Source organism: Salmo salar, chromosome ssa18, assembly GCF_905237065.1.
Source record: "Salmo salar chromosome ssa18, Ssal_v3.1, whole genome shotgun sequence".
In the NCBI taxonomy this organism is placed as follows: Eukaryota; Metazoa; Chordata; class Actinopteri; order Salmoniformes; family Salmonidae; genus Salmo; species Salmo salar.
In genome coordinates, this window is record NC_059459.1 from 73,378,647 (window position 1) to 73,405,875 (window position 27,229).

The window sequence follows — 27,229 nt, forward strand, 5'->3', positions numbered from 1 at the left end:
TGGATGGACGGACGGACCGGGAGACAAACAGCATAAGGAGAAAACACACAAACTGAGACACAAACACACAGATGGACGGACAGATGGACAAACACACAGACGGACGGACAGATGGACACACACACCAACACTCAGACACACCAACACGCACACATACATATACACACACACACACCAACACGTACAGACCAACACGTACACATGCACACCAACATGCACACATACAAACACATGCACACACACTCACCAACACTCAGACACACCAACACACACAAACACGCACACGTACACACACACCGTCTTGTACAGCTAACCTTGTGGGGACTCAGAATTCAGTCCCATTCAAAATCCTATTTTCCCTAAACTTAACCCTAAACCCAACTCTACTCTTACCCTAACCTAACCCTAGCATCTAACCCTAAAACTAACCCTAGCTTCTGACCCTAAGTCTAAATATAATTCTAACACTAATTCTAACCTTATCCCTGAACCCCCTAGAATTAGCATTTGACCTCGTCAGGACTAACAAAATGTCCCCAGTTGGTTACATTTTTGTTCGTTTACTATTCTTGTGGGGACTTCTTGTTCGCTTTTGGGGACTTCACAATTCGCTTACTGCACACATACACTCCAGTGGCTGGCTAAAGATAATGAAAGTATCAAAAGATGTCTCTATGAGACGCCAAAGTAATTAAAGAAATGATGCTGAGCGATTAGCATCCTGCTGGTGTGAGATAATGAGTGTGCCCTGTGGTGCGCGCGTCTCCTCTCGATCCTCTCCAGATGGTGTGTTTCGCTTCAGTCTCCGGCGAGACGGCCCACGTTGCCAAACTGGTGGCTCGACAGCGTACCTCCAAGAAGACTGGACGACCCCAAATGGTCAACTGTCAGATGAGGGTCAAACCGGCCGCCCCTCTCATCCTCAATGGTAGGGTGTGTGTGTGTGTGTGTGTGTGTGTGTGTGTGTGTGTGTGTGTGTGTGTGTGTGTGTGTGTGTGTGTGTGTGTGTGTGTGTGTGTGTGTTTTTGTCTGTCTGTGTGGGGGAGGTCTTTGTCTGACTGCGTAATCCATATTATTTTTCAATATGGAGTGGCTTCGGAGCCGACTTTTCTTGACCCCCCTGTAGCCTACAACACTGTAGGCTACCTCGCCGCAACGCTGTAGGCTACCTCGCCGCAACGCTGTAGGCTACCTCGCCGCAACGCTGTAGGCTACCTCGCCGCAACGCTGTAGGCTACCTCGACGCAACACTGTAAAACTCAAGAAGCTCTAAATGCATATCCCCATGAAACTGATTGAGGTCAAATGTTTGCTATGCAGATGCTACATGGACATATCATTCACTATTGACTGGAAGAAATGTGAAGGGAAGGAGACCACAAAAATGTATGTGTAAAATGGAGGTAAAGAAACATGCAGAACATGATTCAGGATGCGGTGGGAGGGGCCGGTTACCTACGGGGATCCGTAGCCTCAGCCTTTTCCATAGCCACCAAAGCTACAGTATAGAAAGGCATATTGGGTCTTATCTGAGCAGGGCAGCCTTGTGTGACTGTCTCTGTATATACCTGCTATTGTATTAGCAGAGATCCAAACCTTTTGAAACAGATTTCACCTCATACTGATTCCATTGAATGCCCCCTTTTGGAACGAAACTGGTGAACATGCAATTAACTTTTATCAAATTACACGGTCACTTGAGCTTGATTGTAGAATAAGTCTGAACTCGATTACCTACACACGTTTGGAATGGGACCGCACTGGGCACACGCTAGTTGAATCAATGTTGTTTCCACATGTAACCAACGTGGATTAAATGTTGAATTGACGTCTGTGCCCAGTGGGACAGCGATGTAGGACAATGTGCAGTGAGGGGGAAAAGTATTTGATCCCCTGCTGATTTTGTACGTTTGCCCACTGACAAAGAAATGATCAGTCTATAATTTTAATGGTAGGTTTATTTGATCAGTGAGAGACAGGATAACAACAAAAAAATCCAGAAAAACACATGTCAAAAATGTTATAAATTGATTTGCATTTTAACGAGGGAAATAAGTATTTGACCCCTCTGCAAAACATGACTTAGTACTTGGTGGCAAAACCCTTGTTAGCAATCAGAGGTCAGACGTTTCTTGTAGTTGGCCACCAGGTTTGCACACATCTCAGGAGGGATTTTGTCCCACTCCTCTGCAGATCTTCCCCAAGTCATTACGGTTTCGAGGTTGACGTTTGGCAACTCGAACCTTCAGCTCCCTCCACAGATTTTCTATGGGATTAAGGTCTGGAGACTGGCGAGGCCACTCCAGGACCTTAATTAATGTGCTTCTTCTTGAGCCACTCCTTTGTTGCCTTGGCCGTGTGTTTTGGGTCATTGTCATGCTGGAATACCCATCCCCGACCCATTTTCAATGCCCTGGCTGAGGGAAGGAGGTTCTCACCCAAGATTTGACGGTACATGGCCCCGTCCATCGTCCCTTTGATGCAGTGAAGTTGTCTTGTCCCCTTAGCAGAAAAACACCCCCAAAGCATAATGTTTCCACCTCCCATGTTTGACGGTGGGGATGGTGTTCTTGGGGTCATAGACAGCATTCCTCCTCCTCCAAACACGGCGAGTTGAGTTGATGAGTTGAGTCTCATCTGACCACAACACTTTCACCCAGTTGTCCTCTGAATCATCCAGATGTTCATTGGCAAACTTCAGACGGGCATGTATATGTGCTTTCTTGATCAGGGGGACCTTGCGGGCACTGCAGGATTTCAGTCCTTCACGGCGTAGTGTGTTACCAATTGTTTTCTTGGTGACTATGGTCCCAGCTGCCTTGAGATCATTGACAAGATCCTCCCGTGTAGTTCTGGGCTGATTCCTCACTGTTCTCATGATCATTGCAACTCCACGAGGTGAGATCTTGCATGGAGCCCCAGGCCGAGGGAGATTGACAGTTCTTTTGTGTTTCTTCCATTTGGGAATAATCGCACCAACTGTTGTCACCTTCTCACCAAGCTGCTTGGCGATGTTCTTGTAGCCCAATCCAGCCTTGTGTAGGTCTACAATCTTGTCCCTGACATCCTTGGAGAGCTCTTTGGTCTTGTCCATGGTGGAGAGTTTGGAATCTGATTGATTGATTGCTTCTGTGGACAGGTGTCTTTTATACAGGTAACAAACTGAGATTAGGAGCACTCCCTTTAAGAGTGTGCTCCTAATCTCAGCTCGTTACCTGTACAAAAGACACCTGGGAGCCAGAAATCTTTCTGATTGAGAGGGGGTCAAATACTTACTTCCCTCATTAAAATGCAAAAAAGAATCCTGAAAAACGCATGTCAAAAATTTTATAAATTATAACATTTTTGACATGCGTTTTTCAGGATTCTTTTGTTATTCTGTCTCTCACTGTTCAAATAAACCTACCATTAAAATCATAGACTGATCATTTCTTTGACAGTGGGCAAACGTACAAAATCAGCAGGGGATCAAATACTTTTTCCCCCTCACTGTATGTACTTGATTTACAAGAGTATGCTGACAGGTTGAAAGTTAATGACATGGAAAGGTAGCTTGACTATTTCCTGATTAATTTGTCAGTACTCAGTCCATTCTTTCAGTGTTCAGTACATTCTTTCAGGTGGTGTTGTTGTTCAGTAGTTTTATGTGCTGCTATGGCAGGTACATGTAGTGGCTTATTTTGCTCCTTGTACCAGAGGTGGGGCGGGGGATGAGAGAGTTGAAGCAGAGAGAGGGGGGAGGGAGAGAGAGATGAAGTAGAGGGAGGGGGAGAGATGACGCAGAGAGATAGAGATGGGGGAGGAAGATGGAGATGAAGCAGAGAGATCGATAAAGTAGAGAGGGGGGAGAGAGATGACGCAGAGAGAGAGGGGGGAGATTGGGGGGGAGATGAAGAGAGGGGGGAGAGATTACACAGGGAGATAGAGATGGGGGAGGAAGAGAGAGATGAAGCAGAGAGGGGGGAGGGAGGGAGAGATGAAGCAGAGTGGGGGAGAGAGATGAAGCAGAGTGGGGGAGAGAGATGAAGCAGAGTGGGGGAGAGAGATGAAGCAGAGTGGGGGAGAGAGATGAAGCAGAGTGGGGGAGAGGGATGAAGCAGAGTGGGGGAGAGGGATGAAGCAGAGTGGGGGAGAGGGATGAAGCAGAGTGGGGGAGAGGGATGAAGCAGAGTGGGGGAGAGGGATGAAGCAGAGTGGGGGAGAGGGATGAAGCAGAGTGGGGGAGAGAGATGAAGCAGAGAGGGGGGAGAGAGAGAGGGGGATGAAGTAGAGAGAGAAGGGGGGTAGGGAGGGAGAGTGAGAATAAGAAGGGGAGAGAGGGAGGGAAGGAGGCAGGCAGAGAGAGAGGGGCAGGGAGAGAGGGATGAAGTGGAGAGGGGGAGAGCGATGAAGCAGAAAGAGGGTGAGAGAGATGAAGCAGGGAGGGAGGGAGAGAGAATGGGAGGGAGATGAGGGGAGGAAGAGATGAAGCAGAGAGAGGGGGGGAGGGAGGGAGATATGAAGCAGAGAGAGGGGGTAGGGGGAGAGAGATGAAGCAGAGGGGGGGGAGAGAGAGGGGGGAGAGAGATGAAGCAGAGAGAGAGGGGGATGAAGTAGAGAGAGAAGGGAGAGAGAAGGAGAGGGAGGGAGGGAGGGAGACGGGCGGGGAGAGAGCGAGGGAGGGAGGCGGAGAGCAAGAGACAGAGAAAGCTAGAGTAAACGGAGATAGAGAGAGAGCAAAGAAACTAATCGCAGCTGTAGAGTGGTGTGAACAGAGCATTTGGAAGCAAGAGGTAAGGTGCTGATTCACATGCCAATGCAGCAGCCTCTGTCTCTTCCTGCCTCCTCTCTGTCGGTCTGTCTCTCTCTTTATTTCTCTCTCTTCCTCTCTGTCTCTCTCTGTCTCTATCTTCCTCCCTCTCTCCCTTCACATCTCCTGAATGGAGGCTGAATACAGCTAGAAATATTGTTCCTTTCTGAAATCCAAAACCAGGAAACTCTGGGATGCTACTTCTGCTGCATCTGTCTCTGTCTCGCCACCTCCGGTGTCGCCTCGCCTAACCTCAGATGGAGCGTCACTAGACACTGTGTCACTGAGTTGCATTGTGAGACAGACTGCCGCATTCGGCAATTAGCTGTAGCTAAAGTATCTGTACAAGCAGTGGAATAAGGAGGCTACCTGGCTGCGGTGGAAGACTTGGTGAGTATTAGGTTCTGCAGAGGTGTTGGAAGGGAGGATGAGAGGAGGAGGAGACCGTCAGGCTTAGTGGTGTGGTGTGGAGTAGACTGTGATGTCATGACAGCTGGGATGGGCTGACGTGGATGATGTAACATATCAGACAGGTCAGAGTTGCGTTGTGAGGCAGACTGCCACATTGGTGAATATTAGGTTCTGCAGAGGTGTGGAAGGGAGGATGAGGGAAGCAGGGAGGAGGAGACCATCAGGCTTAGAGGTGTGGTGTGAGGTAGACTGATGTGAATTAGTGTGTGTGGAGCGGTGTAGAGCGGTGTGGATTGGTGTGGCGTGGTGTAGTGTATTGTGAGGTGCTGTGGAGCGGTGTGGAGTGGTGTGGAGTGGTGTAGTGTGATGTGGAGTAGTGTGGAGTAGATTGGTGTGGAGTAGTGTGGAGTAGAGCGGAGTAGTGTGGAGTAGAGCGGAGTAGTGTGGAGTAGAGTAGTATGGTGTAGTATGGTGTAGTGTGGAGTCGTGTATTGTGAGGTGGTGTGGAGCGGAGTAGTGTGGTGTGGATTGATGTGGGGTAATGTGGTGTGGATTGATGTGGGGTAATGTGGTGTAGAGTAGTGTGGAGTGGATTAGTGTATTGTGAGGTAGTGTGGAGAAGTGTGGTGTGGAATAGAATGGTGTGGTGTGGAGTAGAATCGTGTGGAGTAGAATAGTGGGGTGTGGAGTAGAATAGTGGGGTGTGGAGAAGAAGAGTGGGGTGTGGAGTAGAATAGTGTGGAGTAGAATAGTGTGGAGTAGAACAGTGTGGAGTAGAACAGTGTGGTGTGGTGTGGAGTGGTGTGGAGTAGTGTGTGTGGTGTGGAATTGAGTGGTGTAGTGTGGAATGGTGTTGTAGTATGGAGTGAGTTGGTGTGGAGTGGTGTGGTGTGTGAAGTCATGACAGCTGGGATTGGCTGACATGGGTGATGTAACATGTCAGACAGAATCTGGCGTGGGTTGATGATGTAATGTAAAGCGTATGATGTAATATTAGTCTTGCACTGGATTGGACAGGGTGGTGTCATGTCGGAACTAGGTTAATGAACCGGATACAGATATAGAGCATTATGGGTACTGTGGTACGTCATGCTACAGGTACACTGTATATACAAAAGTATGTGGACACCACTTCAAATTAGTGAATTTAGCTATTTCAGCCGCACCCGTTGCTGACAGGTGTATAAAGTCGAGCACACAGCCATGCAATCTGGAAATGTCTAGGAGCAACAACGGCTCAGCCATGAAGTGGTAGGCCACACAAGCTCACAGAATGGGACCGCCAAGTGCTGAAGCAAGTGCGCATTCAAATCATCTGTCCTCAGTTGCAACACTCAATACTGAGTTCCAATCTGCCTCTGGAAGCAACGTCAGCACAATAACTTTTCGTCTGGAGCTTCATGAAATGGGTTTCCATGGCCGAGCAGCCACACACAAGCCTAAGATCACCATGTGCAATGCCAAGTGTCGGCTGGAGTGGTGTAAAGCTCGCCGCCATTGGACTCTGGAGTAGTGGAATCACGCTTCACCATCTGGCAGTCCGACAGACAAATCTAGGTTTGACGGATGCCAGGAGAACGCCATCTGCCCGAATGCATAGTGCCAACTGTAAAGTTTGGCGGAGGAGGAATAATGGCCTGGGGCTGTTTTTCATGGTTCGGGCTAGGCCCCTTAGTTTCAGTGTAGGGCAATCTTAACGTTACAGCATACAATGGCATTCAAGACGATTCTTTGCTTCCAACTTTGTGGCAAAATTTTGGGGAAGGCCCTTTCCTGTTTCAGCATGACAATGCCCCATGCACAAAACGAGGTCCATACAGAAACGGTTTGTCAAGATTGGTGTGCAAGAACTTGACTGGCCTGCACAGAGCCCTGACCTCATACCAACTCCATATTAATGCCCATGATTTTGGAATGAGATTTTTGACAAGCAGGTGTCCACATACTTTTGGTCATGTAGTGTACGATGTTAAGTGCTGCAGAGAGATTGTAGAATATCTGACCTCCAATCGAGGCTTCGAGAAAAAGAGTATGATAATTTGACGATCGAGCATATTAAAAAGCTATGTTGTCATCCATTTGATCCCACTGGTGATGATGACTTGTCGGCCCGGCTTTCGGGATGATCGATGTCATTACAGGAATGTACTGAAAGGTATGATGTCATCTCAAAACGGAGCAGCAAAGCATGACGATGACGTAATCTACAGTGACAGTTATAGTGACTGTTTTTTCTAATTGACTAAAGCACAGGAAGCCGTACGTCAGTGTCTTGTCTGTGTTATTTTCTCCCCTTGCCAACTGACCTTTTGTAGATGATGGAGGTGAAGGGCGTGCGTTCCTGAGTGTGACATGGCATGACGTGGAGTGCTTTGCCTACTGGTGTGTGTTAGTTCTGTACATGTTTCTATGTGTGTGTATACAGCTGTGTATTTCTTATCATCCTGCCACTACCATCTTTGTCTCCTCCCCAGCCAAGCCCAGAACCTCTCTGAGACAGCCTGACCACAGGGGTCGCGGTGTGGGGCGAGGAGGAGGTGGGGGCGGCCGAGGATTGGGAGGCCAGCATGGAAACTTCAGACAGGAGAGGGACATGAGGGACACCCAATCAGAGGGAAAGAGCAATCAGAGCTCCAACCAGAACAAACCAATCAATCAGAACACCCCTGCGACCAGGAAGTCCTATGTGCCCTCTGAGAGGTGAGTGGTGATCAGTGGAAACCATAAACTAGACTGGCTAGACTGCACTAATCATTCCCTTATGACTGAAAGGAGTTAAATGGAAAAGAAATGGAGGAAGAACTTGTCAAAAAGAGAGACAGACTGACGTTTTCTCGCTCTGCTGACCTAGTACTGTGAATAGCTATCCTCTGTTGGGGCTGTTTGAAATTCTGTCCTTGTAGAACGACTCTCTAGAAATTCAATAGTTAGAGTTTCTTACTCTGTTAAAGGTGGAATCTGCAATAGGGGGAAATAGTGCCACTGGCCGCTCCACCACGATTGTTGTTGTTTCTGTTGCGGAGCTGAGGAGCGTTGTGCAGATTAGTGAAAAACATTGGAGTACATATTGTGCTCATCTACCGTGCGTGCGATGATGTCAGAGGGGGAAAAAACGGTTTGTTTTCAGTATCTTCTTTGTTGTAATAACGCAAATGGATATGGCTGTTTCACCATTAAGGATTCCAGCTTCAAGGAAGTATCACTTTGAGTGCAAGCATTGCCATCGCTGTGAGGGGGGGGATTCTGTTCCATGCACTCTAAAACAAACTAGGAATCAGAATCAGGAACTACTAGGAATCAGATTCAGGAACTACTAGGAATCAGATTCAGGAGCTACTAGGAATCAGGAACTACTAGGAATCAGATTCAGGAACTACTAGGAATCAGGAACTACTAGGAATCAGATTCAGGAGCTACTAGGAATCAGGAACTACTAGGAATCAGATTCAGGAACTACTAGGAATCAGATTCAGGAGCTACTAGGAATCAGGAACTACTAGGAATCAGATTCAGGAACTACTAGGAATCAGGAACTACTAGGAATCAGATTCAGGAGCTACTAGGAATCAGGAACTACTAGGAATCAGAATCAAGAACTACGAATCAGGAAATTAAAGGATGAAAATAATGAAGACAAGGATTCTTTCTCTCAGTCAGTCAGTCACTCTCCACTGTGTTTTTTTCTCTTTCATTCCTCTGTCCTCTTCGGTCTGTCCTCTTCGGTCTCTTCCTTAGTGAATGACTTGAATGAGAATAGCATTGTGAATCAATGGCGCTGGAACACACTGGTTGGATTGGCGGTGCCAGCCATCCCTCTCCTCTCTCCCTCCCGCTCGCTCCCTTTCCTCCCTCTGTGCTTATTCAGGAGTAGCACCAGAGCTGCAACAGCCTCTCTCTTTCTCTCTCTCTCTCTCTCTCACCCCTTCTGTCTCCCTCCCTCTCACTCCCCCCTATCCTGTTTTTTCCAGCACAATCTGGGCCCTGGCAGCTAGCTAATGAAAACAACTGACCTCAACCGACTCACTCTTCTGTTTTGTGTATCAGTGACACTCTCTCATCAGACAGTGGACTACAGCAGAGACCTGGGTGGCATGACTGAAACCATAGGGACAAGGCAGACTAATCCCTCTCCTATTCTGCTACAGATTAGCAGCCCAATGAATCAGCATGTCTGTAGTCTGTAGTAGGACGGTCACTTTCATCTGACGTCTCAAATCAAATGCAAAGAGACACACAGGCAGGCAGCACAGACGCACGCACGCAAACACCTGCACACACACACACACACACACACACACACACACACACACACACACACACACAGATATACACGGACACACACACAGATATACACACACACAGATGCACACACACACACAGATATACACAGACACACACACACAGATATACACACACACACACACATTTGAGTGTATGTGAGGTCACTCACATTACAGCCAGGGTTGGAGAGCAACTGATTACATGTAATCTGATTTATATATATTTTTTAAACTACCTGTAATAAGTTATATTACCAGCTAAAATATTGTAATCAGATTACAGATATATATTTTTAAACTAGATGATTACTTCTTGGATTAATTTAAAATTCAGAAAGGATGTTTGTGAAAAAAAATACATTGACATCTTTCTGTTTTCTCAATGACATTCAATTCAGCATGGAAAAAAGGTGCAAGTTTAAATTTGTTCCACCTGAGCGAGTCTGACCACAAGTCAGAGACCACTATGATGTCAGAGACCACTACAATGACACACCAAATGCGTTTTATGAATCCTTTTTTTATTCTTCTAATGCCTCTTAAGGGGAAAGTAATTCAACATTAACTGAAAGTAATTAGATTACTGAATTTGGTTATACAAAAGTAATGCTACTTAATTAGGGGCGTTTCGAAATGCAAACAGCCAAGGTCGTGCACGATCACTGAAGCTAATAACAATTGGTATTTATCAATGGTTATCTACTACTGGTGTAGTGTGATGCTCGTAGAATTGTTTGATAAATCACACTTTTATTATGCGTACGAACATTCTAAGTTCCGTTCGTAAGTAGTATTTTAGAATCATTTCTATGCAATAATGATAAATGAGGTCCCAGGCCCACAATGATCTATGTCTGGGGATTTCAGGCAATGATTGGCCTGTTTCGGGTGCTGTTCTGCCCAGCGACTCAGTTGTATAAGCGTGATCTATTCAGAATGTTATGCTCCTATTGTCTAAGGTAATTCTGGGATGGAGAAGCTCCCTTCAGAGAGAATTATGGGTAGTAGGGTGTAATCAGTGTAGTAGAAGGGGAGAAGGCTCATTCAGCCATTGAATTGAATGGGGATGATTGTTCAAGGAATTATTCAATTTCTATGAGGCCTAATGTTTATGGAGTGTGAACAGGGTACAGCGGAGTACAGTAGACTCGTCTAACACTGACTGGGTTGACTGACATTGCTGGCTTCTTCCACCTGAGTCTTTTTTTGGTTGAGAAATGCCCTAATTTTTTAACATTTTTTTTTAGCAGACGCTCTTATCCAGAGCGACTTACAGTAGTGAATGCATACATTTCATGCATTTTTTTTTGGTTTTTTTGTACTGGCCCCCCATGGGAATCGAACCCACAACCCTGCACACACCATGCTGGCGTTGCAAACACCATGCTCTACCAACTGAGCCACAGGGAAGGCCCTGTGTATCCAACCAGGAAACTAAACAAAAAGGAAATGAATGCAAGTCCTTTTGTTATTCCTCCATGGCCCACCATTGGTTCAGAAGTGTCTGTTTAGACTCTGTCATTTGAAGGATACAGTAGAAAGGGTTCTAAGTCAACATTCTCTCTCTTCTTGTGTGTTTAGGTCAGACAAAAGGATGAACCTGCCGTCACTGTTCCAGAAGGAAGTGCACACTCATTTCTCCAGGAACACCCAGAGCAACCGTACGTGGGACACTGACACACACACAAATGCCCAGCAGAGCAACAGTATGTAGGACAGTTTAAGGACTACAATAGACTGACTGTATGTCCCAGATCAGGGGTTTTATCAGTCCACAGGTTTGCTGTTTTCATCTGGGGTGTAGTTCCTCACAGAGAGATCAGTCTTTACATCAGGAGTAAAACAGCTGTGTAAATGACTGTTTCAAGAGATGACTGACCCCTCTGGTTCCAGTCCTTCACATTACTGTCCTTTTGAATACAGCACGTCTCAAAGCAAAAATCACATTACAGGCTAGAGATTAGCATTAGGCTGCTAACTCATGACTTTGAATACAGCCCGTCTCAAAGCAAAAATCACATTACAGGCTAGAGATTAGCATTAGGCTGCTAACTCATGACTTTCTTCTCGGTAATAAGAGGCAGGTCTAGGAAAGCAGACCGATTTTAGTGTTACCCCGAGGCACCAAAAGTCTCTTGCAATGTAACACAGAGTTTTCCTCTGGGCCCTAGACTATAACTGCCTGGTCAGGACAGACTCCTGCACTTATATATTCCATATAATCCCAAAAACTGTGCAATAACAAGTCTAGACCTGTATTATTTCATACAAATCATGCCTTACCAATTTCACCTAAAATGTCCTCCTCTTTCCTCCTCCAGCTCCCACAAACTTCAAGGAAAATGCTGTCTCGGGGAAGCCCAAGCCACATCACTACCCCAAGGACTACAACCCCTCACCCGGTGGGAACTACAACCCCCAGAAGGTGCAAGGGCGTATCAGAGAGATGCTGAACAAGTACAGTAATGGTTTCTGGGTGTCCAAGCTGCCTCAGCTCTACAGAGAACTGTACAAACAGGACCTGCCTAGTGAAGCAATCAAAGACTTGGAGCACTGGACACACATCTGCACCGTGCGTACCGTAGTTGTATTGTATTTATACTGCTGTACAGTATTAAATTACACTGTTGAAATATCACTATCTTGGTAAGACCTGGAGCACTGGACACACATCTGCACAGAATGTACAGATGTAGGAACTTCATTTGACCACCCTATTGCAGGAGAACTTTCCTGCAATGTAGGACATTAAAACTTGTAGTGTATTTGAGGTTTAAAAAGGCTTCTGAAGTTTGTAATTTCCACTTTGAAATTTCAGACTTGATATATCTTTACGAAAAAATGTACCAACCCCTACAAAAATGTCCATCAATTATAATCCACATAATAATTCACCTTTCCTGTTGCTGCAGGATTATTTTGATGTAGCAAACTAGCTCAAATTCTGATCCTATATATATGAAATACTTTATTTCAGTTTATTTTTAAAAGCTGTATGAATAATGTGTAGCTTAATAAACAGAACATGGTTTGAGTGTAATACTGATATTGTACATAGCGTTTTATTTTCTAACCAAACATTTTCTATGTTTACATGGAGTTCAGTAATACCGTCATAAGCATCCCTCATCTGGTTCGCAAGAGCAAAAATATTTTCACCCTATACCCGTTGTAACAGTTGATACTCTCGAAGTCAAATAGCCTGTAAGTCCCCACAACTGCATAGTGTATGGTGTGAAGTATTTTAATATTATGTGATTTATAACGGCAGTTTTATCCTTTTGTGTGTTTTAGATCTGGGCATATATGTATCTCATGTCTCGTGCTGATTTAGGATCTGTTTTGACTATTACATCACAATGAATAAGGTTACATGAACAGGAAAGACCGGATCCTAGATCAGCACTCCTATTCTGAGATGCTTGATACATACTGTATGGCCATTGGTTGTTCTAGACTCTGTTTATCTGAAGAATATGTCCTCCTGTTCCAGGTAGAGAAACCATGCAGCAGCAACCCCAATGAGTTACTCCTCTACCCGGCTAAGAAACCAACACAAACACAGACCCCATCCCCTGTCCCTACCAGAGTCCAATGCCCCACCTCCACCGCCTTAACCCCATCCATGGACATCAAGCCCCAGTCAAAGCCCCCTACCACCCCCTCTACCACTACCATGAGCCCCCTCCCACTCACCCCCCCCTCCTCCTCCCCTAGTCCTCCAGCCTCCCCCTCCACCCTCTCTCCCAACCTCAGACAAAAACTGGGAGAGCTTCTAGTCAAATACAGCAATGGTCTATGGGCCCACGCCTTACCCAAACTCTACTTGGACACGTACAAAACCAAACTCCCCAAACACATCCTGGAGAATCTCTCGCTGCTCTCCGACTTCTGCACCATCGAATACCCCATGCTGGACAACCCCAAACGGGCCATTCTGTACAAGAGGACCAGGGAGGAGGAGAACCGCAACAGGAGGGAGTCAGTGGAGGAGCGCAGGGCCAGAGAGGAGGCGGGGAGGAGGCTCAGTACCCAGACTGTACCTCCTCTTCTCATCCCCCGAGAGGAGTACCCCTCTGTGTTGGTGGGGGAGGCTGCTAATACCAACGGGGTCATACTCCGGTAAGAACCAGTGGGATGGACATGGGAGTCCTTTGGTTGTGGTGCAGTAAGAATATGCCCTCAGTGCTGTTTAACTAAGCCTTACCTGGATGAATAGAAAGAAATGAAAGATTCCTCGCTCTCTTCTTTCCCCCCTCAAATCAAATTATATTTGTCACATGCGCCAAATACAACAGGTGTAGACCTTCCCGTGAAATGCTTCCTTACCCTCCCCTCTCTCCCTGTGTATCCTCCATCCTGTGTATCCTCCATCCAGGTACATAGGAGAGGGTTACTCCCAGGCCCAGGAGGCTCTGGAGGACAAGATGAGAGAATTCTACTGTTGCCAGGACAACAACACTCATACTGGTGACAAGAGAAGTGGTACACCCCTGGCCTCCCTAACCTCGGGTCAGCTGGCTGCCGTCAGGACGGAGGAGGATGAGGAGATACTACGAGCACAAGTCACAGAGGTCATGGACGACAAGGTCAAGGTGAGTTCAAAGGTCAATTGGTTGAAACTTTGAAATGAATAAAGATACAATGATTTCTATATCGTAGGGTATATGTTATATTATGGATCTATGGTGCCATGTTAATGGTTTAAGGATAGGAGGAGAGTTTAGGGTTTGACATTGTAGAAAATGAATCACTTCTCTCCACTTATTTTTTTTCACTGTGTTTTTTGCGACTCTGTAGGTTTACTATGTGGATCACGGGTTTTCGGAAGTCATCAGCAAGGCCAAAGTGTTTGAGCTGCATGAGAAGTTTTTCAACCTGCCTTTCCAGGCCACCAAGTGTCAATTGGCTGGTGAGTTTTGATCAAAATCTTAGACAGTGAATTACATATATTTATTTAAATCACCAAGTTACAGAAGGCTTGTTGATTTTATACAATATGTTGCAGTCAGATGTTTGGATTCAGTTTCTTCTTCTTAATGAAGTTTCTGTCCGTCCGTCTGTTTATCTATCTAGGTCTGGAGCCTTTCTGCCAGGAGCCTGCTGTCCTGAAGAAGTTTGAGTCCATGACCAGTGGCAAGATCCTGTTGGCTGAGATCCTAGAGAGAGGGCAGACCCCATTGGTGGTCCTGTACGACACGTCGCAGGATGATGATGTCAACGTCAACGCTGCATGTATCAAAGCCCTGCAGGACAAGACTCTGGCCAGCCCCCTACAGGTGGGTTACTGTCATAGGAGGGGAGAGTGCCTGTACCACTATCAGTGGGTCGAAGACGTTCTTGAGCATCTTTCATCAGTACTGTATTAATCCCTGTTTTTCAGTCCATATTATTTGAATCTGAGTGAAATGGGATCATGTCTCACCCAGCCATGGTTCTCTCTCTCCCCCTGTAGGTGAACAGTGCCTATATGAACGTGGCTGTGAGAAATGTGTGTTCAGACGGGACCATCTACTGCCAGCTCCCGTCTCGAGGTCTGGCCAAACTCACTGAGATCATGGAGAAGGCTGAGGCATACTTCCACTCACAGGTACCCGTGTGTCTGTGTGTGTGACTGTCTGTGTGTGTGACTGTGTGTGTCTGTCTGTGTGTGTGTGTGACTGACTGTGTGTCTGTGTGCGTGCGCAAGCGCTTGTGTGTGAGAGCTTCTGTCTGTCGTCCTCTGAGGAGGCTGCTGAGAGCCAGACACAGTTGAGATTAAGGAACATAATCTGGGGTTAAGACACAGGCTACTTAGTTCATCTCATCACATGACACTGGAACTGACTGTCATTGACCCAGTGGCAACATAGTACCTACCGTAGTCCCCAGTTATCATTCACTAAGACGGTGTTCAGGTTTGTTCAGATGCACAAAATACAGACTCGTGTGTGTGTGTGTGTATATATATATATATATACATACATACATACATACATACATACATACATACATACATACATACATACATACATACATACATACATACACCAGGCTACATAATACTGCATATACAGTGTATTCAGAGGGTATTCAGACCCCTTGACTTTTTTCCACATGTTGTTACGTTACAGCCTTATTCTAAAATTGGTTAAAAAAAAAATGTTTATCCACATACAATATATTAACCTTGACCTGAGATGTTCTGCTTCAACAGTCTGAGTCAACGTAGATCTCATGTTTGTTTTTTCGCCTGTGTCTGTCTCACGTTGATGACATAATCCTGTCCTATACTGATAACATAATCTCTTGTGTGTGGCAGGTGACGTCAGAGTTCCTGGTGTCCAGACCGTTCTGTGGGAAAGTCTGTCTGGCACGCTACAAAGGCAAATGGACTCGCGTGGAGGTGAGATGGATACTGTTGCCTATACAGTCAATAGTTTGTGGCAGTGATAGATACTGCATGTCTCAGCTACAGTTCTGCCTAAAGGCCATACCATCTAGCTTCAGTTTGACCCACAATGAAGAGGTGGAGCAGAAGGTGACTACACTGGATGGAAGTTAACTACCGTAATTTCTGGACTAATGAGCGCACCTGAATATAAACCGCACCCACTGAATTAAAAAAAATATATATTATTTTGAACATAAATAAGCTGCACATGTCTATAAGCCGCAGGTGCCTACCGGTACATTGAAACAAATTAACTTTACACAGGCTTTAACGAAACACGGCTTGTAACAAAAATAAATAGGCTTTAACGAAACACGGCTTGTAACAAAAAATAAAAAATTTGCAGTAAGTCTTTTTGCACTGAGTCAATTCCTCACGCTGCTGTTTCCAACGTCTTATCATCGACTCATTAAGACCAAGCTCCCGTGCAGCAGCTCTATTTCCTTTTCCAACAGCCAGATCAATCGCCTTCAACTTGAAAGCTGCATCATATGCATTTTTCCGTGTCTTTACCATGATGAGGGTGACAAAATGACTACCGTAATCAGAATGATGGGAAGTTTGAGAGCGCTCGATTTAATCTAAACAGTAAACAAAAAAGTTGTTTGACCTTAACCCGTTCGGCAATTTCATTGGTCTAATGAAAGCTTCATGCCGCCAAAAAACTGAGCACGTCACAGAATGTGTTATTTTGGAGAAAAGAAAATTGAAAGCGGGAAAAATCCATATATTAGCCGCGTCATTGTTTAAGCCATACTGCAGGTTCAAAGCGTGGGAAAAAAGTTGCGGCTTATAGTCCGGAAATTACGGTAGCTCAATTCTACATCAAATATTGTACAAAATGTATACAGATGGAGGATCTTAATTTGACCAGTATTGTCACGGCAAAATAATCCTGCAGTGACAGGATTTGAACGTTTAGTCCATAATGTTGCTTGGTCTGTGGTTAGGTTATTAGCTGGCCAAAATTAAGCTACATGAAAAGTGCAATACTTTTAATATAACTGTGTGTTAGTGTGGGTTTTCAGTGAATTTATGTAAATCATCAAGCTCCTGCGGTGCAGAAGAATTCTCAGCAACATAAGAGTGATCAAATTAAGATCCCACATCTGTAGCACACAATGCTAGCACATCCTAGACAACCAGGTCATATGCTATGTTCTCACACTTTCTCCACGCTCTCCCTGTATTCTTTCACCCTCCCTCATTCCCCTTTTTCTCCTATAGATCACTAATCTCCATGGTAGTCGTGTGTTGGACATCCTCTTCATAGACCTGGGGGTGCAGGCCTCAGTGGAGGTGATTGAGCTGAGGGAAGTCCCACCTCCTTTCCTACGGGACCTGATTGCCATCCCACCACAGGTCAGAACATGGATGTTGTGTGTGTGTGTGTGGTGGGGGGGGGTCTGTGTATAGGTAATGTAGTCTGACCTGCTAGGCGGTGAAGTGTTGAGGTGAGATGGATTACCCAGACTGCAGCCTGGGTAATGTAGTCTGACTGCAGTAGTCTCTAGGCGGTGAAGTGTTGTCTGGGTAATGTAGTCTGACGTGCAGTAGTCTCTAGGCGGTGAAGTGTTGTCTGGGTAATGTAGTCTGATGTGCAGTAATCTCTCTCTAGGTGGTGAAGTGTTGTCTGGCTGACCTGACTGTGAGTGGTGTGGGCTCCTGGACTCCAGATGCTGTTCAGTGGGTCCGAGACGCCGTGCTCAACTCCACAGACTGCAGCGTGAAGGTAATATATTACACCTCTTTATCCTCAGTGTGACTAGGCTTTGACTGTCTGATTGGCTAGGCTTTGCATAGAACTCATCTTTTTTGTGAGTGTGCGACAACTTCCAATATCCATTCTGAGAATGTATCAACACACACACGTAGTGTATACTCACACTGAGATACACAGGAGTATGTGTATGCATTTGTATGTGACCATCGTAAACTTAAAGCGGAATTCTTCTTAACACTGAGATTTTATATTACTGTTTTATAAATTTACTGTTTTACAGAGCTTTCGCACAGTATTCAGACCTTTTGACTTTTTCCACATTTTGTTACATTGCAGCCTTATTCTAAAGTTGATGAAATAGTTGTTTTTCCTCATCAATCTACTCACAATACCCCATAATGACAAAGCAAAAACAAGTTTAGACATTTTTGCACATTGATGAAACATGAAAAAAATGAAATCATATTTACATAAGCATTCAGACCCTTTACTTAGTACATTGTTGAAGAACCTTTGGCAGTGTCTTAGCCTCGAGTCTTCTTGGTTATGACGCTACAAGATTGGCACACCTGTATTTGGGGAGTTTCTTCCATTCTTCTTTGCAGATCCTCTCAAGCTCTACCAGGTTGGATGGGGAGCATCGCTGCACAGCTATTTTCAGGTCTCTCCAGAGATGTTCGATCGGGTTCAAGTCCGGGCTCTGGCTGGGCCACTCGAGGACATTCGGAGACTTCTCTCAAAGCCACTTCTGTGTTGTCTTGGCTGTGTGCTTAGGGTCGTTGTCCTGTTGGAAGGTGAACCTTCGCCCTAGTCTGAGGTCCTGAGCACTCTGAAGCAGGTTTTGATCAAGGATCTCTCTGTGCCAAGTTTCTTCCAGACGTAACTCTTGGCATTCAGGCTAAATAATTCAATCTTGGTTTCATCAGACCAGAGAATCTTGTTTCTCATGGTCAGAGTCCTTTAGGTGCCTTTTGGCAAACTCCAAGCGGGCTGTCATGTGCCTTTTACTGAGCAGTGGCTTCCAACTGGCCACTACCATAAAGGCCTGATTGGTGGAGTGCTGCAGAGATCGTTGTCCTTCTGGAAGGTTCTCCCATCACCACAGAGGAACTCTATAGCTCTGTCAGAGTGACCATTGGGTTCTCAGTTTGGCTGGGCGGCCAGCTCTAGGAAGAGTCTTGGTGGCTACAAACTTCTTCCATTTTAATGATAAGGAGGCCACTGTGTTCTTGGGGACCTTCAATGCTGCAGCAATGTTTTAGCACCCTTCCCCAGATCTGTGCCTCGACACAATCCTGTCTCGGAGCTCTACGGACAATTCCTTCAACCTCATGGCTTGGTTTTTGTTTGCTCTGACATGCACTGTCAACTGTGGGACCTTATATAGACAGGTGTGTGCCTTTCCAAATATTGTCCAATTAATTGAATTTACCACAGGTGGACTCAATCAAGTTGTTGAAACATCTCAAGGATGATCAATGGAAACAGGATGCACCTGAGCTCAATTTCAAGTCTCATAGCAAAGGGTCTGAATTCTTATTTAAATAAGGTATTTCTGTTTTTTGACATATTGTATTGTGTGTAGATTGCTGAATAAAAAATATATATATATATTTAATCCATTTTAGAATAAGGCTGTAACGTAACAAAATTTGGGAAGAAATCAAGGGGTCTGAATACTTTCCGAAGGCTCTGTATATTACTGTTTTATATCTTTAGTGTTTTATATCTTTACATCTTTAGTGTTTTATATCTTTGTTTTTTGTCATTATATCCTCTTAGTATGAATATACAGTTTTTATATCTTTCGAGATTGAAAGTAGTGTTAGCTTTAAGCTCTTTGTGTATGAGAAGTGTCATTATTTAGTGGTAGACTGTAGGAATGTGTTCCCAATAACTCCAGGTGCTGTCTGATAAGAAGTACAGAAGAGCATAGATAAATCCTGGATGATGGACTGAAGTACATCTTAGTGGAAGGGAGGGGGTGAGGGCTCAGGGTAGAAATGGACACTGCACTGTATTGAATGTGTGTATTCAGCTGGTACGTCTTTGCTGAGTAAACATTGGAAACGTCACTCTGAGATTGGGCTGTTTTGTATGATAAATATGTTTGTGTATTGAAATATTGGGCTTCTTATCCACTCCCCGACCTCTCTCCACAGATCGCCAAGCTGGATGAGACCAAGCTCAGTGTAGTCCATGTCTACCTGTTCCCCGACAAGAACTTCCAGGACCCCGCGAGGAGTCTCAACCGTCAAATGGCTGCCTCGGATCTCTTCAAACACAGAGGGGACCACTGGTAGGGCTGGGAGTCCATTTCAACAAGTCAGTTCCTGAATCCTACACAGTGTGGAATCCCCTACCGTTGTGCGAGCTCCGCTTTCTTGTGGGGTTGGGGTTAGGAAAAATACACTTTTGAGTGCCTCTTTGACAATAGTATATATGTCATCTTCTCTTATCACAGCCCTTCCAAGACCTCCACCTGTACCTCCACTGCCACCCTCACCTCTACCCCCAAGACCTCCACAACCACCCCCACACCGAGCTCCAACGGGACCAAGCCCCAGCTGAGACGTGCCCGCTCGGATCCAAGGCTGACGGGGGGTACAAGCACCCCTCCGGGGACTCCCCCACCTCCCTCATCCACCACACCTATCAAGCTACCCCTGCTGCTGGAACTACCACCTGCAGGTCAGTACCATACAGTGCACTCGGAAAGTATTCAGACCCCTTGACATTTTCCACATTTTGTTACGTTACAACCTTACTTTAAAATACTTTTTTTTTATCATCAAATTACACACAATACCCCATAATAATAAAGCGAAAACAGGTTATTTTGAAAAAAAAAAAAAAAAAGATTCCTTGTTTACATAGGTATTCAGACCCTTTGCTATGAGTATTGAAACTGAGCTCTGTGGGCTCCATCATTCTTAAATGGAAGAAGTTTGGAACCACCAAGACTCTTCCTAGAGCTGGCCTCATGGCCAAACTGAGCAGTCGGGGGAGAAGGGCCTTGGTCAGGAACCCGATGATCACTCTGATAGAGCTCCAGAGTCTCTCTGTGGATATGGTAGAATCTTCCAGAAGGACAAGCATCTCTGCAGCACTCCACCAATCAGGCCTTTATAGTAGAGTGGCCAGACGAAGCCACTCTTCAGTAAAAGGCAGCCCGCTTGGAGTTTGCCAAAAGGCACCTAAAGACTCTCAGACCATGAGAAACAAGATTCTCTGGTCTGATGAAACCAAGATTGAAGTCTTTTTGGCCTGAATGCCAAGCCTCACGTCTGGAGGAAACCTGGCACCATCCCTACGGTGAAGCATGGTGGTGGCAGCATCATGCTGTGGGGATGTTTTTCAGCGACAGGGACTGTGAGACTAGTCAGGATCGAGGAAAAGATGAATGGAGCAAAGTACAGCGAGATCCTTGACGAAAACCTGCTGTAGAGCGCTCACCTTCCATCAGGGTTCACCTTCCAACAGGACAACGACCCTAAGCACACAGCCAAGACAACACAGGAGTAGCTTCGAGACAAGTCTCGGAATGTCCTTGAGTGGCCCAGCCAGAGCCCGGACTTGAACCCGATCGAACATCTCTAGAGAGACCTGAAAATATCTGTGCAACGACGTTCCCCATCTAACCTGACAGAGCTTGAGAGGATCTGCAGAGAAGAATGGGAGAAAAACCCCAAATACAGGTGTGCTAAGCTTGTAGCGTCATACCCAAGAAGACTCGAGGCTGTAATTGTTTCCAAAGGTGCTTCAACAAAGTACTGAGTAAATCAAGTCAAATTAAATTTGTCACATGGCCGAATACAACAGGTGTAGACCTTACTGTGAAATGCTTACTACAAGCCCTTAACCAACAATGCAGTTCAAGAAATAGAGTTAAGAAAATATTTACCAAATAAACTAAAGTATAAAATAAAAAGTAACACAATAAAATGACATGACGAGGTTATATACAGGTGGTACCGGTACAGAGTAAAAGTGCGGGGGTACAGGTTCGTCGAGGTGACTATGCATAGATAATAAACAGCGAGTAGCAGCAGTGTAAAAACAAGGGGGGGGGGTCAATGTAAATAGTCTGGGTGGCCATTTTATGAATTGTTCAGCAGTCTTATGGCTTGGGGGTAGAAGCTGTTAAGGAGCCTTTTGGATCTAGACTTGGTGCTCTGGTACCACTTGCCGTGCGGTTGCAGAGAGAGCAGTCTATGACTTGGGTGACTGGAGTCTTTGACAATTTTTTGCCATGTCTCTGACCTCCTCCCTATAGGCTGTCTCATCGTTGTCGGTGATCAGGCCTAACACTGTTGTGTTGTCAGCAAACTTAATGATTGTGTTGGAGTCGTACTTGACCATGCAGTCATGAGTGAACAGGGAGTACAGGAGAGGACTGTGCATGCACCCCTGAGGGGCCCCAGTGTTAAAGATCAGTGTGGCAGATGTGTTGTTGCCTATCCTTAACACCTGGGGGTGGCCCATCAGGAAGTCCAGGATCCAGTTGCAGAGGGAGGTGTTTAGTCCCATGGTCCCAGAGTGATGAACTTTGTGGGCACTATGGTGTTGAACGCTGAGCTGTAGTCAATTAACAGCATTCTCACATAGGTGTTCCTTTTGTCCAGGTGGGAAAGGGCAGTGCGGAATGGGATTGAGATTGCGTCACCTGTGGATCTGTTGGGGCCGTATGCGAATTGGCGTGGGTCTAGGGTTTCCGGGATGATGGTGTTGATGTGAGACATGACCAGCCTTTCAAAGCACTTCATAGCTACCGACGTGAGTGCTACGGGTGGTAGTCATTTAGGCAGGTTACTTTCGGATTCTGGGGCACACGGATTATGGTGGTCTGCTTGAAATATGTGGGTATTACAGACTTGGTCAGGGAGAGGTTGAAAATGTCAGGGAAGACACTTGCCAGATGGTCCGCGCATGCTCTGAGTACATGCCCTGGTAATCCGTCTGGCTTTGCCTGTTTGATGGTTCGTCTGATGGAATAGCGGGACTTCTTATAAGCATCCGGATTAGTGTCACGCTCCTTGAAAGTGACAGGATCTAGCCTTTATCTCGGTGCGGATGTTGCCTGTAATCCATTGCTTCTGGTTGGGATATGTACGTACTGTCACTGTAGGGATGAAGTCGTCAATGCACTTATTGATGAAGCCAGTGGCTGAGGTGGTGTACTCCTCAATGCCATTGGATGAATCACGGGAACATATTCCAGTCTGTGCTAGCAAAACTGTCCTGTAGCGTAGCATCCGCGTCATCTTACCACTTCCGTATTGAGTGAGTCACTGGTTCTTCCTGCTTTAGTTTTTGCTTGTAAGCAGGAATCAGCAGGATAGAATTATGGTCAGATTTGCCAAATGGATGGTGAGGGAGAGCTTTGTAAGTGTCTCTGCGTGTGGAGTAAAGGTGGTCTAGAATTTTTTTTCCTCTGGTTGCACATGTGACATGCTGGTAGAAATTCCGTAAAACAGATTTAAGTTTGTCTGCATTAAAGTCCCCGGCCGCTAGGAGCGCCACTTCTGGGTGAGCATTTTCTTGTTTGCTTATGGCCTGATAGAGTTGGTTGAGTGCAGTCTTAGTGCCAGCATTGGTCTGTGGTGGTAAATAGACGGCTACGAATAATATAGATAGTGTGTTCTACAGCTTATCATGAGGTACTCTACCTCAGCCGAGCAATACCTCGAGACATCTTTAATATTATACATTGTGCACCAGCAGTTATTGACAAATAGACACACACCCCGCCCCTCGTCTTACCAGACATAGCTGCTCTGTCCTGTCGATGCACGGAAAACCCAGCCAGCTCTATATTATCCGTGTCGTTGTTCAGCCACGACTCGGTGACACACAAAATATTACAGTTTTTAATGTCCCGTTGGTCGGATAGTCTCGACCGTAGATCTTTGAGTTTGTTTTCCAGTGATTGCATGTTGGCCAATAGAATCGATGGTAATGGTGATTTTACTCACTCGCCTACAAATCCTAACAAGGCGTCCCGACCTTCTCCCTCTGTATCTCCGCCTTTTCTTCACGCGGCCTGTTTTCCGGAAAGCAGTATATCCTTCCCATCGGATTCATTAAAGAAAAAATCTTTGTCCAGTTCGAGGTGAGTAATCACTGTTCTGATGTCCAGAAGCTCTTTCGGTCATAAGAGACAGCAGCAGCAACATTATGTACAAAATAATCAAATCAAATGTTATTTGTCACATACACATGGTTAGCAGATGTTAATGTGAGTGTAGCGACATGCTTGTGCTTCTAGTTCCGACCATGCAGTAATATCTAACAAGTAATCTAACCTAACAATAAGTTAAAAACAATGCGAGGGGGGGAAAAAATAAAATAGCGCAGTTGGTTAGGAGCCCATAAAACGGCAGCCACCCCTCCGCTGCCATTATTATTATTATTATTATTATTATTATTTTTATTTTTATTACTACATAGTTCACAATGTAGGGAATATTTTAAAACAGACACCATGTCAGCACCTTTGAGAATTCCCTACTGTCCATATTTACAGTGAGTTCCCAAATTATTGGCACCCTTGATAAAGATGGGCAACAAAAAAGGTTGCCAATAATTTGGGATCTGACTGTATCTACAAATGCATTGTTTTATACAATATTTTAACATTTGATCAGTTACCTGACCAAGTTTTCCTGACCAAGATGGCCAATATTGAATCATGTTGCTAGGATGCCAAAGACAATGCTAGTGTTCTATATGTAATTATATGGTCCAAACTCTGCTGCAGGTCATAACATGGATATCTATGTGTCAGTGGCGTGTCATCCGGGCCACTTCGTAGTGCAACCTTGGAGAGATATGTACAAGCTGGTGGTTCTGATGGAAGAGATGATCCTGTACTATAATAAAACAGAGGTGACGCCTCTCAAAGGGGAGAAGAACCAGATATATGCTGCCAAAGTAGAGAACAAGTAAGTATGTTGGTAGTGGATGGGAGGGGGTGGGGGGGGGGGGTAAATGTGTCTTGGGAGTGTGTTGGGGCACTGTTGCCCAGGAGTGTGTATGAGGGATTTGGGTATGTCTTCTAGTAAGATAGTCTGACTGCATTCATTAACAGTGTACTAAATTGGGCACCCAGGCTAAGGATGAACTTGAATTAACAAACCTCTTGATTGAATTAACTTGATTAATTGACTTCTCTGTGCCCTCCCAGTTGGCACCGTGTGCTGGTGAAGGGGGTGTTGACCAATGGTCTGGTGTCGGTCTATGAACTGGACTATGGTAAACATGAGCTGGTCAGCGGCACACAGCTCCGCCCCCTCATACAGGAATTCCGACAGCTACCATTCCAGGGCATCACTGCACAACTCGCAGGTAACTAAAGAGAGTTGCCCCAGGCAACCATATAGCGTAGACTTCAGAATGCACCCAGACTGCAAAAGAATCAGCAACAAGTGGTTCTTCTGATCTGCACATTTTGGAAAAAGAGTTATGTCTCTTATATGGCTGTGTTGTTGTGAACAAGTACCTCTGGAAGCATCTCTACATGTGTCACATGATCCTTGAGCTTGTTAATGTCTAGATAAGTCCATTAATTATGAACATACAGAAGGTTCGAGTAGGGAGTCCTCTGGTGGCCAGGATAGCAACTGAACTGAGAAATTACTTCAGTGTTTGTCATGAGTTTAGAGCAGGGGTGTCACACAAACGGGCTAGATCCGGCCCAAGAGGGGGAACTGTTTTGTTATTGTGGACGGAGGAACTATTTTAAATTGATTGAAACCACATTTAAACTGTGTAGAAAGGATAATGGACTTACATTTAACCGTTTTTATACCTCCCTAATTATCACCAAAATGAAACCTAGACTGTCAGGGAGCATAGAAAATTCCCAAAATGATTGATAGAGGACTATCTTTTTTGTAAATTTTGACCACAAGGAAATTTTCTGTGTGGCCCTCCGGACCTTGTTGAAGATCGAATTCTGCCCCTGGGACAAAATTAGTTTGACACCCATGGTTTAAAAGATATGTGATATAAATGTTTTATTTTACTATTTTTTTTCTCCATTTCATGAAATATTTTTTTTTACTTGCCTGTTTCTCATACATAATTCCGAGGATAGATTTTTTTCATATGAAGCTTGTTGATTGGCTAACATTTATTCTCCACCAATAGGAGTGAAGCTGAGGCAGTGGTTGGAGGAGGCTTCCATTGTGTTCTGTTTTTGTTGTTGTTGACTAACATTACTTTCCCCTCCACCAATAGGAGTGAAACCGAGGCAGTGGTCGGAGGAGGCTTCCATCTTGTTCCGGAACCATGTGGAGAAGAAGCCGCTGGTGGCCCAGCTTGAGGCCGTACAGGAAGCGCATCACCCCTGGGACAGGAAGTTGACCGTCTTCCTTGTTGACACCTCGCAGGAGGAGAGGGACATCTGGGTTCACGACATCATGGCCGAGTTCGCTGACGAACTCACCAAAGAAGTGTAGTTAGATCAACCCTGTGCTCAACAGTGCATCTATAGTGCTGGTTATGGCAGGAACAACTAGGTAGGTCTATTCAAAACAAATGTAAAAAGAAAATGTATAAACATTTGTTTTGGATACCTAAGTGTAGTTGGATGCTGGACATTTCTACGGATGTTGCTATGAGAAACCAGAACGCTTGTTGCCGTTACAATGGGAGACAGTTGGAAGGAGAGGAGACTTGTGACTTGGACTTGTTGTGCTTGAGAGTGGGGTGACACAGTGACAGTGAAACACACTCACTCACAGTATGGGATGGTGTTCTGATCAAAAGCTCAATAATTTCACCATCGTGCTGACTTCCCTAAAAGCTTTTCCACACAGGAGTTGTCATAATGTGTTGAATGTCTAGTCGTGATATGGGATGGGTTTCCTGACGCCTTCGATCATATGGTACTTTTGTTTTCTTGACTCAAGCCCCTCCGTAGAACAGCAAAGTCCTACATTTGACAAATGTCGCTCCTTGACTGGATTGTGGAGAGATAATGTAGCTACGAAGGCTTTGGGAAACACATTAGTGTTCACATATTGCATCGCCATTCCTATAGTTAGAAACAAATTATGGAAATCAATATGTATGTGATACATAAGCTGTATTATCAATCAATGCACAAAAAGTAGTTACAGTGCATTCGAAAAGTATTCAGACCCCTTGACCTTTTCCACATTTTGTTACGTTACAGCCTTATTCTAAAATGTATTAAATATATATTATTCTCATCAATTTTCACACAATACCCGATAATTACAAAGTGAAAACAGCTTTTTATAAATGTTTGCTAATTTATTCAAATAAAAAAATCGAAATACCTTATTTCAATAGTATTCAGACCCTTTGCTATGAAATGTGAAATTGAGCTCAGGTGCATCCTGTTTCCATTTATCATCCTTAACATGTTTCTACAACTTGATTGGAGTCCTGTGGTCAATTAAATAGTTTGGACATGTTTGGAAAGGCATACACCTGTCTATATAACGTCTCACAGTTGACAGTGCTTGTCAGAGCAAAAACCAAGCCATAGGGTTGAAGGTATTGTCCGTAGAGCTCTGGGGAAGGGTACTGAAACATTTCTGCAGCATTGAAGGTCCCCAAGA

The 27,229-nt window shown here is 45.1% G+C and overlaps 1 protein-coding gene across 2 annotated transcripts in view; it reads left to right on the forward strand.

Annotated features, from left to right (window-relative positions):
- LOC106577912 (tudor domain-containing protein 7B) overlaps nt 1–27,229 on the forward strand; it is a 41,657-nt gene extending 14,428 nt beyond the window's left edge. The window contains exons 3-19 of one of the 2 annotated variants that reach the window (XM_014156361.2): nt 784–928; nt 7,675–7,900; nt 11,062–11,141; nt 11,802–12,052; nt 12,974–13,602; nt 13,859–14,075; nt 14,281–14,392; nt 14,557–14,759; nt 14,936–15,070; nt 15,782–15,865; nt 17,141–17,275; nt 17,532–17,645; nt 19,799–19,935; nt 20,101–20,327; nt 24,397–24,580; nt 24,823–24,983; nt 25,878–27,229. In XM_014156361.2, coding sequence (XP_014011836.2) covers nt 784–928; nt 7,675–7,900; nt 11,062–11,141; nt 11,802–12,052; nt 12,974–13,602; nt 13,859–14,075; nt 14,281–14,392; nt 14,557–14,759; nt 14,936–15,070; nt 15,782–15,865; nt 17,141–17,275; nt 17,532–17,645; nt 19,799–19,935; nt 20,101–20,327; nt 24,397–24,580; nt 24,823–24,983; nt 25,878–26,098 — 3,261 coding nt within the window. In that variant the 3' untranslated portion in view covers nt 26,099–27,229. The remainder of the gene's footprint in view (nt 1–783; nt 929–7,674; nt 7,901–11,061; nt 11,142–11,801; nt 12,053–12,973; nt 13,603–13,858; nt 14,076–14,280; nt 14,393–14,556; nt 14,760–14,935; nt 15,071–15,781; nt 15,866–17,140; nt 17,276–17,531; nt 17,646–19,798; nt 19,936–20,100; nt 20,328–24,396; nt 24,581–24,822; nt 24,984–25,877) is intronic. The other variant, XM_014156362.2, reaches the window with a different exon arrangement.